This window comes from Cotesia glomerata, linkage group LG1 (assembly GCF_020080835.1).
Source record: "Cotesia glomerata isolate CgM1 linkage group LG1, MPM_Cglom_v2.3, whole genome shotgun sequence".
Classification (NCBI taxonomy): Eukaryota; Metazoa; Arthropoda; class Insecta; order Hymenoptera; family Braconidae; genus Cotesia; species Cotesia glomerata.
In genome coordinates, this window is record NC_058158.1 from 6,602,387 (window position 1) to 6,619,452 (window position 17,066).

Here is a 17,066-nt window from a genome sequence, read left to right on the forward strand (position 1 = left end):
ATGCGGTTAATTCTAAAACATTTTAACTGTTGAAATTTTCACCCCAATTACTCTTAATAAATTTAATTATTCAATTTTAAAATTAGCTATTAAAAAAATTTATACAGACAATAATTTATTAAATTTTATACAATATTTTTTAAAACAATAATACTTGGTTACTAATTTTTCGTTTTTATTGACTGTTACAGATAAAAGAGCTAAAAAAGAAGAAGAAGCAGCGGTAACTCAAATAGAACTAGTCCGCGAATAGCTCGGAGTAATCAGTAGATTAAGTGTCTATACTTATTTGCGACGCGAAGTCGGTGGGCTCTCAGGCCCACCCATCTAATTGGTCAAGCTGGCGAGCGCTTTGACCGCTGGTATGAACCCCCACCATCCGGGCCACTCCACAGCCTACCCGCACCACCCCTCGCTGTCGAGTAGTCCGCACCATCCTGGAGCCGGTGGGCCCCATCACGGAGGATACGGAACCCCTGGAGGCGGCAATAGTGGCGGTGGAGGTGGCGCTGGAGGTGCCAGCAGCGGAGCAGGGAGCAATAGTACCTCGACACCTGACCTTCCGAGTCCTCACTCGCCGCTAAGTCATTCAGGACAGGGTGATCCTGGCACTCCCTATGGTTCCATGTCTGGCACTCCGGGAATGGGCAGCAATGGACATCTCCACGGCGGCGGTGGCATGATGGGTGACAATCCTCACCACTCCGTTCACACACACCCCCACTTACCAGGACACCCTGCGTATCCTCCTGTTAATCACAATAACAACAATTGCTCCTTAAAGGTGAGAATTATTTTTATATGCTTATTATTCAGCAAAAACAAAATTATTATCCAAGAAACAATTTCTTGAAGCAAAAATTACAAAATTTTAATGAATTTTTTGAAGCAAAAAAAATTTATTTAATTAGTTTGAATACTTTTATGCTTGATTTAAAAATGATGAAATTTTTAAAGAACTATTTAAAATTTTTTTTTCATCAGTGCAAAAATAGAAGAATTTTTTTTTTTACTTAAGCTGTAAATTAATAATTATTTTTAATTGGAAGAAATATTGTGTAGAATTAATCAATTATTTTTAAGAAAGGTACAGATATTCTTCAATCACTTTTAACATGAAAAACCCCGTGGTTTTTGGAGTGATGTGCAAGGTCAATTTATTACTTAGAGACAATTTATTATTTATTTATTTACCAGATAGATTTATCGTTGGGATTTAGATAAGTCTCGTGATTACAGTAGATATTTAAAATTGCTGAGCTGTTGTGGAATGTGATTGAGTCGGATAAAAGTATGTGTGCTAGGTCTGTGTACATAAACGAATACAAGTCAATAGTAATGCTATTGGATTGGTATTGGGGAGAGTTAATAATAATAGAGATTGTATTTTATTGTGTAAGATATTTATTGGTGACACATGGGTTCAGATTCGGGTGTACTGATGATAAGATCGTGTGAAAAAATATTTTCTACTGGCGACCGATGGATAGGATGAGAAATAAATATTGAGAGTAGACTTGATACATAAGCGTTCGAGGTTGTGGGTACAGGATTAGTCTAGTATTTTTTATATGTATAAAGTTGTATTATATGTATACATATATAATAGCTCTCTGTTTAGTTGTATTCTCAGTCGAGATTCTTGCATCATCGTTAAGGTTGTTGAAACTAGCATGAGCTCGTGTCGGTTCTCCAGCTAAGCAGAGTGCTGTTTGTTGGCCTACACTTTCTAAGCGCGTGGTATGGTGGTTCAGCAACAACGATCATCGAAGAGAGAAAGCCAGTAGGCGGAAGCATTGCCAAAGATATTTCGTATTCCTGTTAAATTATATATTTCGTCTTTTTTTTTGTTATTATCTACTTATACATCCACATGTTCATTATCGTTATCGTTATTGTTATTGAGTACAACAGTTTAAACTTAAATTTATCTCGAGAAAAATAATACTTATAATAATTTAATTCGTTTCACAAAATTAATTAAAATTAAATGGGAGTTAAAAAGTGACATTAACATTTTTTAATTAAAAAATTTTATTAAAATAATTGGCTATAAAAATGATTAAATATTAATTTGACCACTTGTCTTTACTGTTATACATTTTTTGGTTGCTATTCGAGTATTTGTAATTGTACTTTTTTTCCAAAAAATTAGAGAAAACATTAATTATATTTTCCCAAAAGATATGATTTTTTTGGAATGTTAAACCAAATTTTCCAAAAGAATTTAACCAAAAATGTTTTCTCTAAAAATAAAAAAAAAATATATATACATATAATACTAGAAAAAGATTATATTAATTTTCAAAATTTCTAAATACGCATTTTATAATTTTTAAACGAATAACGATTATTTTTTTATTCAATAAAAAAAAAAAAAAATAATTCTCTCTACGATTTTTTTTTTTTTTTTTTTATTAATATTATAAATAAAATCCTGAATCAATTCACCTCAAAGGGATTAAATCAATCAAAAACTATCAACTCCGCAATTTTTTTAACAGCGCAGATTTTCACCCAAATAAAAATACCATAAAATCTTTTTACTCAACTAAATAAAAGTAAACCAGGAAATAAACTATTTATAAATAATGACTGATATTATTCCTCCCAGCCTAGCAAATTCTCCTCTTTCTGTATAATACCCCAACCCCAAATAATATAAAGTAAACCCAGAAATATAATCCAACAAATTTGTTTTTCATCTAAATGACGTCATTATTCCGAGTATTGTACAAATGATGACGAAAAAAATGAAATGGTTGACGTGTTGAGAATGACACATCGGTACGGGACTCAATCAACTTACATACACCGAGGTAGTCTCGAGATTACTTATAATAGCAAAGTCTCCAGAGCGACAGAAGATGCTGGAGCTAACGGAAAGAGTGCAAAAGACTGATGTTAATGATGAGGGGCACCAGAGCCTTACAGCACCACAGAGGGGCCTCTCAGCTTAAATTCCACGGGCATTATCCGGCTACGTGACCCTCACTTAGCTTGCCATTGACAAACGTAACAATATGGGCATTTACCATGGAGAAATATAATTTAATGGGGCAAAGAGTGTTGCGGGGTCGCGCTCCAAGTCCTTCGAGAGCGAGAGAGATCCAGAGAGCATTAAGGACGAGAGACTGCTGTATATATATATATATATATATATATATATATATATATATATATATATATATATTTATTCATATCCAAGAAAGAGGGAGACAGCAGCTTGGTTCCCCCACCACTCGGACTACCACCATAACAACCAATGGGACCCTTCCCTCTTAGCACGTTCGTTAGGTCCTTTCTAGGCTCTTTATCTTCTTTTTGTACATATTCTTCATCGGTATCCCCCTCCACGTCATCTATACCTCGGAAAGAACGCAACGGGGTACCTGAACCCAGGGACCCCGAGAGGCATTCAGGTCCCAAAGCCATCCGACAGACCCCGTCCAGTCAGTTGGGTCCTGACTTCGGTCGGGGCTAGTTCGTCTTATTGTAGATTGTGCGCAATATTTTTTCGTACTCCAAACACCATCTACCATCTACAGTTTATACTCCTCACTCTTAGCTTCTATCCTTGTATTGTACATTACAGATTATACATTACATTATACATTACTGTTCACAGTGCGCTCCATACTTTTACACCATTTAGAACTAACTCACTCTCTCAGTCAGTAAAATCTCCTTCCCTGTCTCTCTCACTCTCAGTGCAGTGTTTTTCACTCTCCGTTTCTTTTCGTTCTCCCTACTCGTATCGTGGTGATTTTACTGAAACGTCTGAGTCTGAGAGTAACCAGTAACCAGTAACCAGTCGTGTGTTGTTGGGTTGCGTGTGGGTACGATCAACGTGTTCAGTTCTGAGTCACTCTACTTACGTTCTACAACAGTTTATATTAACTTGGATGGATAGATAGATAAATAAATAGATAAATACAGAACACTTTTAGTTCTCCTATATATTCAATTACTCTTGTGTATATTTAATTACGTTACATTGTACATGAGTTTCACTCACCGCATATAATACACATTTAATCTCCGACGTTTAAATCCCCCGGCATTGCCAATACAAGTGCTTTCGGAGTAATACTCATTCAAGTGATTGTTTAAGTGCCTGTACTCAGTATTTCCCGTTTATCAAGACTTATTGGATAAATTTATACTCCTTTTACTTCCATGAGAGATTACTCTAGTTTAAGTTGAGTTTATTCCTGGAAATACTGAAAATTCTACATACTTATAAGTACAAGGATACAAGGATAATTATTTATATTATTTAGTGGATTTATTATTGACTAATTGAAGCCGGATTATATCGATGGCGATGGTCGGTCATCATCATTTCGGCGCTATAAATGCGCGAATGAATCAAAAGTATCAGTTTCCTTTGGACATAAAAGTGAGTTTTAATTTAGTTGTTATTTAATTATTCCACTGGTTTGTAGTATGAATGTGTTCATGTAATGTAATGTTATGGATAAGCCGTTTTAAACTCCCAGTAACAAGTGCCTATACTTGTTTGTCCTACTGCTCTCGAGAAAAGGAAGTCTGTTTTAAATCTGTTATGGAGGGCAAGAAGGAGCGAAGTGGTCTTGGTATTATTCTGGAAGAGAGAACTGGATATATTGTAGGGAAAAGAAAAAAAAAAGAATGACAGAGAAGTATATTTACTGCGACGCGACGTTTTATTTCGTTGAAATGAATTCTCGCGGACGACGCACTGTAAGCACCAACCGCAAGGACATTCTTGGATTTCGAGATCCTTAAAGATGATTCGCGTTCTGCTTTTGGGATTCTAATGTCCCGTTTCTCAGCCTCATGTCTGGAGTTTTGTGCTGTGTATATATATATGTACACAAGTTGTATTATCCGGCTTGAAGCTCGTACATGCTGGACTTAATTGTATTGTACGGGTGATTCAATCGTAATCGACTTTCTTTCAATGGCTCTCGTTTTTAATTATAATGTTGTTACGTTTCAACTAGGTCATTTTAGTAATTATATTTGGAGCACTGTAAAAGGAAATTTGGAGGAGATAATTGTTTTGTTTTATTTAATGTCATCGGATTAATCGACGGGAAATGAACTTTTCTTTTTTTTTTATTTTCTTAATGATATAATGAAAGAATTGATTTTTTTTACGAGGCAAGTTGTAAATGAAATACTTTTTCTGGTGGTCTTTTCTACGCGTGACCGTCGCGAGCGAGTGATTTTGAGGAGATTGCCTTTTGCGTAAAAAGATACGGGTGCGTGATTTCGGTCAAAGAGCTCTTATTATTCACAATACCGTTTAGTTTGGCTCTTACTGAATATTATCGCTGAATTAATAAAATATACTTGTAATTTTTAAATTTTACAAAACTTGGTTTGTAAGTTTTTTTAGCAAATAAAAAATCGAGCAGTTTGTTTATTTTAAATTTCAAAAATAAATTATAAATTATTTTTTATATTGTAAATAATTAAAGAATTTAATTTGAGTTATTTTAATTTTTTACGTTTTTAAAAATTATAGTAACTTACAAACTAATAGGAAAACTTTAGGTTAAAACTAACCTCCAAAAATATAAATACTATGATTTATTACGATCATTAAAAAGCAATTATTTAAGCATTAGAGTCAAATAAGATTTCAGCCTCGTCTTGTGACAAAAATTTCATTCGGTTAAAAAGAATAACTATATATTTTAGTCTCTAATATCTTTTTACCCATACAATTCTTAGAAACATAACAGGAAAAAGCCTTTAAAAACATTTGGCTAAAAATAACCATGACAAAGCAAATTAGAAACTCTTAGAAAATAAGAAAATACAAATGGGTTTTATTGATGCATAAGTGAAAATTAATAAATCATAAGTAAAAACTTCTATGACATTTGAGGATTTCACTTATGATAGTAAATGTTAGCTTATGGTTGATTATTTTTGCTGTAATTTTTCCGTAAAAATGAAATCATTATGTTATAAAAATAATAGATAATTATAATTAGCAGTAATTAATAGATTTATTGGTCTGATTACAGCAAGAGCCAGGTGTAACGCCTATACATCAGTGTGCGGGTTGTGGCGGGATGATAAATGAAAGGTTTTTACTCCACGCGATGGAGCGTTATTGGCACAATAATTGTCTCAAGTGTAATTGTTGCCACAGACCCCTGGCCGATATGGGCACATCGTGTTACTACAAAAACAACATGATCCTCTGCAAACCCGACTACATGAAGTGAGTAACTTTTTATATTTATTATTTATATTATAAATAGTAAATAGTAAATTAGAATAGCTGCAACACAATACAGTCCCTGTATATTTATCGAATATATTTATATAGATATAATAATAATGCAATTAAATTTAATCCCTTTATCCATTTAATCGTTAATTGATTTTCGGATTAACTTGGAATTTCGCAACTTAACTGAAATCCGATAGTTATATTAAAGTGATTGTTGCGCAATACGCCCTCCTATTCATTTAAACTTAATCCCAGCAGCAACCAGCAACTATGTAGTAATGAAAATGCGTTTCTAGGCGTCGTTTATCGCCTAATGTCCCTCTGCGCTTATATTAGCCCTATGATCATCAAATTAGATATAATACAATTACTATTAACATAAATATGAACAAACACAGACAAACATTAATCTAAAAGTTAATATTCCATGTTATTTGCGGAGAAAAAAATACTTCTATAAAGAAAACTTTCTTGACACAATAAATATTTTTTTATATACACCCTTTTGACTTTAAGGGCCAGTTTTTCAATCCGAGATAAAATTTTATCCGAGATAAAAGTACTGCCATTATGATAAAAAAATAAATAATTCAGCAGTGATATTGCCTACGAATAATTTTCCTTGAATTCAGTCACTTATTTTAAATTAAAATAAATAAACATTAGCCACATGTCACAGAAATATTCACCTCCAACTGTGACAACTTCCTGATTGTAAATAAATAAAATAAAAATTAGGAAAACGGATGACTCTGAAGGAGATCCCTGTAACTTCCCGCTAATTCTATACCTAAGCGCTTGAAATTGCACTTATAATGTTGTTGAGCTCTTCAAGCTACAAATTACAATTTATGTGTTATTTTGAGCTTTATGAGCTCAGAGGTAGCTGTTCTATGCTTTTGTGCCCTTCGAGCTCATATCTTTCGTTTGACATATCTATTATTAATTTATAATTGTGTTAATTAATTTAAAATAATTTAAATGACACAATAAGAGGTTATTATTATTTTTATGATATATTTATTTATTTTTATTTAAATAAACGACCAAATTCATGGAGAACTAATTGAGAGCAATATCACGTCGCTGAATTATTTATTTTTTTTTTTATTTTATTGGTGGTACTTTTATCTCGGATAAAATTTTATACCGGATTGAAAAACTGGCCCTAAGAATTTTTTTTCTTGAAGCCAACAAGGTGTATGTCAAAAAATATTTTTTTTTTTTATTTTACCCACAGATTTATACATTATTAAATAGATTGTAGGATTTTTTATTCGCCCTTTTGGCATTAATAATACAACATGTTGTCAAAAATATTAAAGAATGTATTTACTTGTCTGAAAAGTTGATCTAAACAATTTTCATTTAATTCACATAAAGATATTCGTTTATTAGCCTAATAATAAGTGCAATAATTGAAATTTTTTTATTAAAAATTTGACAAATTAAATGATGAATAAATTAAACTACATTTATGGCACACTAGCTTGCAAGTCAATTAAACAATAATTTCTTAATTACTTAAGTTGATAAATATGCCTGTTAATATTATTGAAGATATCAAAACTATCTAAAAATTTAAACTTTAAACTCTCACAAATAATTTTTATTAGATTATAACTCATGAGGTTAAAGTTTTTATTGATGGGTCAAAAAAAATAAACAACTGTCGACGATCCCTCAAAAACGTTCACACCAAAGCGTAGTCCGTATCCGAATAATAATTTTAGAGCAGTATATTAGCACAACACATAATTATTATTTGGAAGAGTTAGATGTTAGATGTTACATGTGGTTGATACTAAGGCAGTGAATGTGTTACAAAGCTCGAAGCTAGGTAATCGCTGGGGACTAGGACCGTTGTTCCAAATTTAGAGGATTCGAGGTCAGAGTACAATTTAATGAGAAACAGACGTCGACTTACATTACATTAGGTGGACCCGTCCGCCGCTCGGAATAGATCGACGTGCTGTTGCTGGCTCTACTCGGCCCGTCTATACTATACAGTATACCAGACCTACCATTTCTCGGCTTAGTTCTTAAGGTTTAACCGTCGGATACTCTCGGATCTCGCTCTTGATCTCATCTATCTCTCCACTCCGTTATTTATCTCTTTTATTTCACCCGTGGCTCATCTTTTTGCCTCCTCTTGAACTCGTACTTATTTTTCCTTCAACTGTCATGAAGCACTCTGTACTCACTACTCTGCACAGTATTTACTTCGAGTATGCACTTAATACTTTGTACTCAATGTACTCGACATATAATCACTTAAGGTCCCAAACGAACAAAATACGAACAAAGTATCTCTAAGCCAATTACTGCTTTTTACTTTTAAAATAATCCGCTGTTTAATGTATCGTAATAAGTTTACAATTTACAAGTGCTCTTTTTTTTTTTTTTATTTTAATTTATTCACTCTCAGAAGTTAATAAATTCAAATCGCAAAAAATACTACACTCTATTACATTTATTCCATTATAATAACTTGGGAATAAATAAAAAATAAATGAAATTTATTTGTCGAGTAATAATAATATGTTGAAGGAATTTAAATTTAAAAATTGTGAGATTTGAATTTAAAAGACTGTAAATTAATAAAATTTATCTAGCACTTTAAAATCATGTCAGGCACAATTTAACGTAAATTTTTTCTCCCTGAATACTTTAGTTGTCACTGTTTTATTCCCATCAAATCCATTTTAAATTATCCGATTTTTTCCCATGCCAGTGAGAACAAAGTGTAGAACAGAAAAAAAAAACAAAAAAAAAAAAAGGTAATAGAATCTTATCAATCGTTTGTCTATTTCAAGTTGTTATAAAAACGAATAACTAAATAATTGAAAAAATAGGATGAAACTGGAACAGAGTCGAGTAGAACAGACAAGAATAATAATAAAAAGAAAAAGCCAAAAAAAGATAAATAAACGGTTTATATAAATGAAAAGTATTATTGATGCAGGAAACCGAATGTTTTTGAGTAAGGAGCAGAGTCTCTTGTAGAGGGAATGGAAGAAAGGAAGGAAAGTGAATGAAAAACGTTTTCCCAAAGCTCGCGTCGATAAAATAAACAAATAAAACCTCGAGCACGTGGCCCAGATGAGCAGGTGTGTGCATGGGCCAGAGCGAGACGAATAAGGGGAATAGAAGATGATAGAGATGGCTCGTTTCTTTTGGATTCAAGGAATGTTTCAATCAGTTTGATTGAAGGGCTGAGCTACGGCAAGAGGGTAAACTCGATTTACAGGCATCTATCTATACCTATACGTTTATTTACGAGTACGTTTACGTGTATGTGTGCTGGAAAGAGACGAGAAGTGGGGTTGCGGTACTTGTGCAGAAGCTACTGTCGTTCGGGGGTTGACTGCTATGCTGTTAGTCGTGTGTGTGTGTGTGTGTGTGTGTGTGTGTGTGTGTGTGTGTGTGTGTGTGTGTGTGTGTGTGTGTGTGTGTGTGTGTGTGTGTGTGTGTGTGTGTGGAATGAAGCTACACTACCACTACAGCTACAGCTACTTCTCCTAAAGCGGCGGAGAAAATGAGACAGAAAACAGGAGAGCCGGGTGCCGTTGCACAATCACCGGGATGCGTCCAATCATCCCTCTCTTGGCTGTCGGCATTTGGCGATACGTAGACGTGGAATTGAGAGAGCAAGTGAGCGAGTAAAAAGATAAGTATGAAGATGGATGTATACATACGAATGTGTGTTTGATTTTTATGTATGAGGGGAACGGTAGAGGCAGAAGTAGTTTGAGATGTAGTGTGTAGTTGTAGGAACTGGAGTTGAAGCTGGAGTGAGAGTTTGGTCGACGCGACTTCGGAGGACGGATACGGAGGGCCAATCATCGCGGTGGGTTTCCGGTGGAGCGCGTCAGCCCAACGTCACGCGGTCCCTGTGTTGGCCTAGATGTGCAATCAGACTGGCTTAAACCGGGATAGGATCGAATCGGATCCTTCTTCCTCTGCTCTGAATCGTAGAATCGTCTCTGCTCAACTCAACTTGGGTCGTCTTGGTTTGGGCTGGCACTCTACGTGCATCATCCTCTGCGTCCCTCAGCTTCTCTACCTGGCCGAATACCAAATTCTGGCAATTTGGTAACTGGTTGTTGTAGTACTTTGTTGAATCAACATGATTGGGCTTGACGCAATGAGGTATACCAAAGAGAAACGAACCAAAAATATCTACGGCTTAGTATAGGGTTAGTCTGATATTTTGTTTTTGTTTAAAAAATTAGACTGTTAAATATTTTTTATTTTATTTTTTTAATGTTAAAGAGAAATAATTAAAAAATTTTTAAAGCATTAATTATTTTGATTTTTATAATTTCATTTCAATAGAACGTTTCGAGATTCAATTGTATGTTTTCGTAATTTTATGTCAATTTGTCTACACTAAAAAAAAAAAAAAATTAACTTGATTTAGGAGAAAAATTCTTGAATAAAATAAAATTTATTAGAGAAAACTCTTGAAAATAATTTTTTTGGTTCAAGAATTTTGTTTTGCATTGTAAAAAAATAAATAACAAAAACGTTAAAACAATATTATTATTTAAAGTAAATTACTTTATCTAAACTACTTAGAAATAATAGCTAGCTATTAAAAAGTAAATCAATTTGCCCTAATTTCTTATCAGCTTTAAAATTAGCGTCTACCTCATGACAAGCGACTGTTCAAAAGATAACTCGTTACGTGAATATTGAGTACTTTTTAAAGGGAGAAAGAAACCGGTTAGAATTGTGCGTATATGTGCAAATATTTATATGTAAAAATGTATATTGACAAAGCAATAAAAGAAAAATAATAAAAACCAGGAAGGAGAATTAATGAATAATGAATAATGAGTTTATACGAGTATTGTGTGCGGTAAAAATAGTAAGAGGTAAGAGGTAAGAGGTAACTAGTGTAAAAAATGAACGAAAGTGTGTGCTCGGAGGGTGGATAGAGCGAGAGAGTAGGTGGCGGAGGGTAGGAGCCTTGGCGATAAGGGGTTCATTAGAGGCAGTTTATTACCGCCTTTGAAGTCTCTCGCGTGTTGCCATTAAGTCTCGCTCGATATCTCGTAATATCTCGCTCTAATCTTGTGAGTAGAAGTTAATTGCTACCTCCCCCTGGCGTTTTCCGTCTTCCTTTATCCTTCTATTTCTTTTCACCCCTCGAGCCTCACCACTGCTAGCGTCTTCCTCTTCATCTTCGTCTTCAGACACGATTATCCAGGCGCACGTGTCGCTTTTACTTCTATTCACTATTAAACACACACTTTCAAATTTGAATTTAACCAACCTTTATAAACGTTATTACATCTTGTGTGTGCATACATATATCATTTCAGTGCTTTATAGTCAGGTAATTATTCCCTTGATAGTGTCTTATTAAAAGATCCTTGTAAAAATTTTCCGGTATGGCTTGATATGCGTACACAGAAAAAAAAATTTACTTGAATCAAGTAAATAATTTTGAAGAATTTCATCTTATTGATTTGAATAGAAAAATTCTCAAACTAAGAAATTTTTATTTAATTCAAGAACTTTTCGTCTTGATTCAAAACAATGAAACTCTTCAAAATTATTTTCTTAGTTCAAGAATTTTTCCCTTGATTCAAGTTAATTTTTTTTTCTGTCTATATATAATTATTTGATATGAACATATATGTCCACATATGGAAACTAACAATATGAGGATATATTATGACTTATATGATCATATAAAAAATTATATAAGATACATGTCCATGTCAGACTGTATCAGGAAGTTTTTTAACGAGAAAAGTCTCTCGGTTTGAATTGAACTTTATTATTAAAAAATTTAATTTTGTTAATAAAATAAAATACACCCATAAAATGCTTGACACAAAAATAATGACTAATAAATAAGAAAAAGAGGTGTTAATTTCGTTTATTATTAACCTCAAAGACTAGCCTGTCAGCGAAAGAGAGACATAAGCGCCGTCTAATATCCAGAAGATGACAAACGTGTCGTGCATCATCTTCCTCTCGCTTTCTCGTGTTACGGATCTTGCACGTTTATCTGTTCACTTAAATCCCTATATCTATATGTGGAAGAAAATCCAAAGCTCAAAGCTCAGTGGAGCTTTTACACGACGTATGTCATCGGACAGACTGAGCGAAAAATGATATTTTCACCACAGTTCTTTCACACGCGCGTTGCTTTTAACATTTAATTCTCATGTTATCATATTTATTTTTAATAATTGCTATATGTTTCTATTTATATTGATTTAGGGTCTTTTCAAATATGTATCTCATATAATTCTACATTAACAAAAGTTATAGTTATTACACTGATACTCTAATAACCGCAACCAATTATAGATAATAACAACGGTCTAATAATTTGTGCAATTTTCCGAGGTTTAATTACTTTTGAATTTCATTGAAATATCGATTAATTTACTTGAGTTGCAATTGACGGTTTAATTACCTTTAGAATAGCAAATATAACGTTTGAATTTAGCGTCTGAATTTGCGTATATAAACTTTCACGCAACTTTGACTGAGCAATAATTAAATTGATCGAACAATCTACGTCAACTGATTAAAATTTATCGTTTAAAATTCATCAGTGTAATAGTATTTCCTAAATAAAGTATATACATTATACATCCATTCAAATCTAATTAGTTTAAATTGAACTGATGACCTCAAAGCGATTAAGTATTAAAAAAAAATCTAAATTTCAATTTCAATTCAAATAAAAAAAAATATTTAAACAGTTTATTTTTATCATAAAATCTATTTTTAGAAATTCTACATATAAATAAGTTTACTTGACATAAACACTATTCCTTTTTCTTACACAGAGCCTTGATTACATATTCATCAACATTTATTCAATAAAATCTTGTGTATTTTTGTAATTGTTATTGTTATTGTTATTATTATTTTACCGAAGTTGTTGATTATTGAAAGAACCAAGTAGCACATCGCATTGACTCATCGTGTCATCTATATACAGACCCATACATGTCTTAGTACTGGTATCGGTATTATGCTGAATAATATATAGCAGCGTCGTCACGTTCTGTGCAAACGAATTTCCCGTACTTTGCTCCTTTGACGAAGATCTCCGGGTATTGGTACTCAAACGTACGAACCACCTACCACCTACCAGCTAGTATAGCTAGCAGATAGTGTATAGCCGGAACGTATGTCGAGAACAGATAATCCGTAAAAAAAATAGTCGTCACATTGACAACATATAGAATACCTTTTTCTCTACACTCATTTCTACTTTTTCGCACATATGTATTTTTACATCTATATCTATACATATCTCTCTGTGTATGTGTTTAACTAGGAAGCGACGTCCAATGACGCCAGGCAATTACTTCAGTAGCCCCCTCTTGTTTTCGCTCGGTTGCAATTATTGCCAGGACATCCTTTGTTTTCTACTAATTGAAAAATACTTGCGAGTCACTATAGCTAGGTAAAAAAAACGACAGCCCGGGAGGGAGAAGGGGAGAGCCTGGGCTATGCTAGCATGCAGGGAGAGAAGATGTCTATAGACTGTGGACTGTAGATTAGACCAGAGGAACTTTATCGGCTTCTATACGGTTTGTACGGTATCTGTCAAAGACGCGTGTGACTCTGATAAAAAATAATTTGAAAAAAAAAAATAAAAAACGATTATAGATTTAGTAAATTGAATTTATTTAATCAGTTAGCTTACTATCTGTTTGTGTATACATGAATGGGGATAGTATAGCGATGAGAGAGAAGCTGAAGCAGAAACTCTTTTCGATAAATGCAGCCCGGGTAACTTTAATTATTGTTATGTTTTATTTTTAATTCAATTGGATCCAATTAATTACACAAAGCGATTTATGTGCAGTGGTACCTTTGCGGAGGCGTATGGGCGTTAGTCGACACAATACAATATTATTTGACTGTATCTTTCCGCGATTTTCGTATGCAGATAAAATGAATTTTTCCTATATATATGACGTACAGTGGGCGCTTTAATGCTTTTCAAAAAGACTCTCGATTCACCCATGTGAACTCATTCAAATATTAAACCTGAAAGCTGGACTGTTCTATTCATTGAGTTAAATAATAATTATAATTATAAATAATAATTATTTGTCTGTGAGCTTTAAAAATTAAAAGTTTTTATCTTTTGTTGGAATTGTTTTATGGAAAATATTTTTTTCAATTCAATGTGGAAATTTTAATCTGAATAATTGAAGCAAAAAAAGTTTATCTAAAATTTTTGTACGTGCATACAAAAATAATAAATAATAAACTTACTGAGGAGTATATTTACGGGAATTATATTCTATTTATGTCGATAATTTTTTACAATCCGTAAAAAATACCGTAAGAAATAATTTCTTTGGGATCTATTACACACAACCAGTTGACAAATAACCCGACAAACGGTTTTTACTTGTGTCGGTTTTATTTTTTAGTTAACCCGTTGTTTTTGTATTTATTTTTTTATCATCTTCACTTGTGTGTTCTCTCCGCAAAACCATTCGCTGCTCGCTGCACATCATGAATTTTAATCCGCGCGTCAGTTAGACGTTAAAAAAACTCACTTGTGAACGTAAAAACAAAAACAACAAAACTAAAAAAAAAAAAAAAAAAAAAAAAAAATCAAATAAAATAAAACGACACATGTTAATATTTTTTCAAAGTTTCACTCTCACGAATTTTTTAACCAAAAGAAAAATAAACTTTGTCATTCCGTCGTTAGGAGAACAAAATATTATTAGAACGAACGCAGTCATTAAATTCATTGAAATGCCCTTTATATTTTTTTCTGTTAGATAAAACTCATAAATTAATAAACATCCACGTGTTTTAAATAAATAAAGCCCATTACAATTTACAGGATAGCTCACTAAAACGATGTACGTTAGAACATTTAAAGTTTTATATTTTTTGTAGGCCATATCAACTCCCCCAATTCCCCTTTGACGGGTTTTGTTCACTCGTGAAAAACCAATCGGTTCCAACGAACGCTCGATGCGTAAAATATACGTCATTTGCTTGTAAAAATACGTCGCCTTTAATTTGCCAAACCGCATGCTCAAAAAATTAAACCAAAAAAAAAATATTCCACCGTTTCATACTTTCAATTATGCTGCAAGCGCTTTTCTCACTTTTTTTACTACTAACTATATCAATTTTATTTTTTATCCTATCCTAACTTTTTTCTACACCGTCGAATTATTTAATACATCGCATATAAAGATAGTATATAGATGAATAGTTTGGCGGAATAAAAAAAATTGTCACGAATATCTGATCAAAGAAACAAATTGATTTACATCAATATCCCAATAATTTTTAATAACAATCCTCTTTGTCTCTTATCTGTATTAATATCAAAGAAAATTTTTTCAAAGGGATAAGAATTTTATTATACATTTTTTAAAATTCCATACAACATTGCACCACTCTGCTCCAATATATATAGATATAAATACATGAATATACAGTTAAGAGAGATAGCAAGGGGTAGAGAACTGTAATAATAATCTAATTTTGAACCAGCGAGTAGCATAGTAAATAGCGCTGTGAATTATATTTGTCGTCGAGATTCTCAGTTGGGATATGGCCATTCCATTCTATTTTACTTGCATTTCTGGTACAGTCGCGTTCCGCATATCTAACTCAATACCAACAATCAGACATCACTTACTTGCACAAATTGTTATACAAAAAAATAAAAGTTAGAATTGTTAACAAGTAATTTAAAGATATGAAATTTGTTATCTTAATTATTCGAAAATATGTATATAAAAAAATTTATTACACACTAAACGCGTTAGTTGATTCGAATAAATCAGGAGAGTCATGAAATTCACCAATTCAATCACTTGGAGAATTTACAATCAGTGAATCAAGGTTAAACTGTTCAAGCTTACAGACTTCTCGGAGTCCTTGATTGACGCCCTTCCGCCGCCATGCTCTCTAGCAATGCCTCAAAAAATTTTATGTTTCAACCGTCTGTGTTTTACTGAGAGTCAACATCGTCATCATGTGTTACTATGTTTTGACAAGTCTATATACCAACTTTTTTATTCTTATTCAACTCTTATCTTTATCTTACTCCACTCGGCTTCTTAGATGATAAAATGGATCGAAAGCAGTTTTCTTCAAAATTTTCACTCAAATCTTCCATTTAGTGACAAAAATAAAATCATTGCAGTAAAAATTATTCAAGAAATTAAATTATTGCTATACATTATATGAAGTCAATTATTAAAGCCAAAAGGGTGTATAAAAAAAAAAGTTTTTTTTATATTTTCTCCTTTAAAAATTGTGTGATAAAATATTTTTAAAATAAAATAAATTATTGAACTCAGATTTTTATAAATGAAAATTTTTTTTAATTTTATATTTTTATAGTCAAAAGTTCAATTTTTAAAACAAAAAATTAAAAAATGACAGAAAATTTTTTTTATATCCATTTTTTTGGCTTAAAAGATTTTTTTTTTTCTTAAAATTGAAAAGATATATCTCAAAAAAATTTTATTTCTCATTTTTCCAATAAATTTCCACATTCTATTTCTTAATATTCATAGAGTACATCTCTTTGGATTTTGTAACGCAATATAATAAATTTGATTAAATTTCCGATACTCATTTTCTCCGTGTAAGATAAACCATTGAACAAATTATGATTATAATTATAATTGGATACTATTTCAAAGTACTTAACATCAGAGGCGTTTAAATAACAGACAAAACACCTACGGGTATTGATCAGAGATTTATCAGCAAGTCACCAACTTAAATCTGCGGGTGATGTTCCATAACATCTCACGCTTCGTTACCGCAGCTTTACGTCTAGCCCTCAGTAAGG

The 17,066-nt window shown here is 32.5% G+C and overlaps 1 protein-coding gene across 3 annotated transcripts in view; it reads left to right on the top strand.

Annotated features, from left to right (window-relative positions):
* The window catches only part of LOC123275313 (LIM/homeobox protein Lhx9-like), a 209,919-nt gene that overhangs the window by 174,445 nt on the left and 18,408 nt on the right, over positions 1–17,066 (top strand). For all 3 annotated transcript variants that reach the window (XM_044743347.1, XM_044743348.1, XM_044743350.1), the window contains 2 exons: positions 192–784; positions 6,024–6,223. In XM_044743347.1, the coding sequence (XP_044599282.1) occupies positions 365–784; positions 6,024–6,223 (620 nt within the window). In that variant the 5' untranslated portion in view covers positions 192–364. The remainder of the gene's footprint in view (positions 1–191; positions 785–6,023; positions 6,224–17,066) is intronic.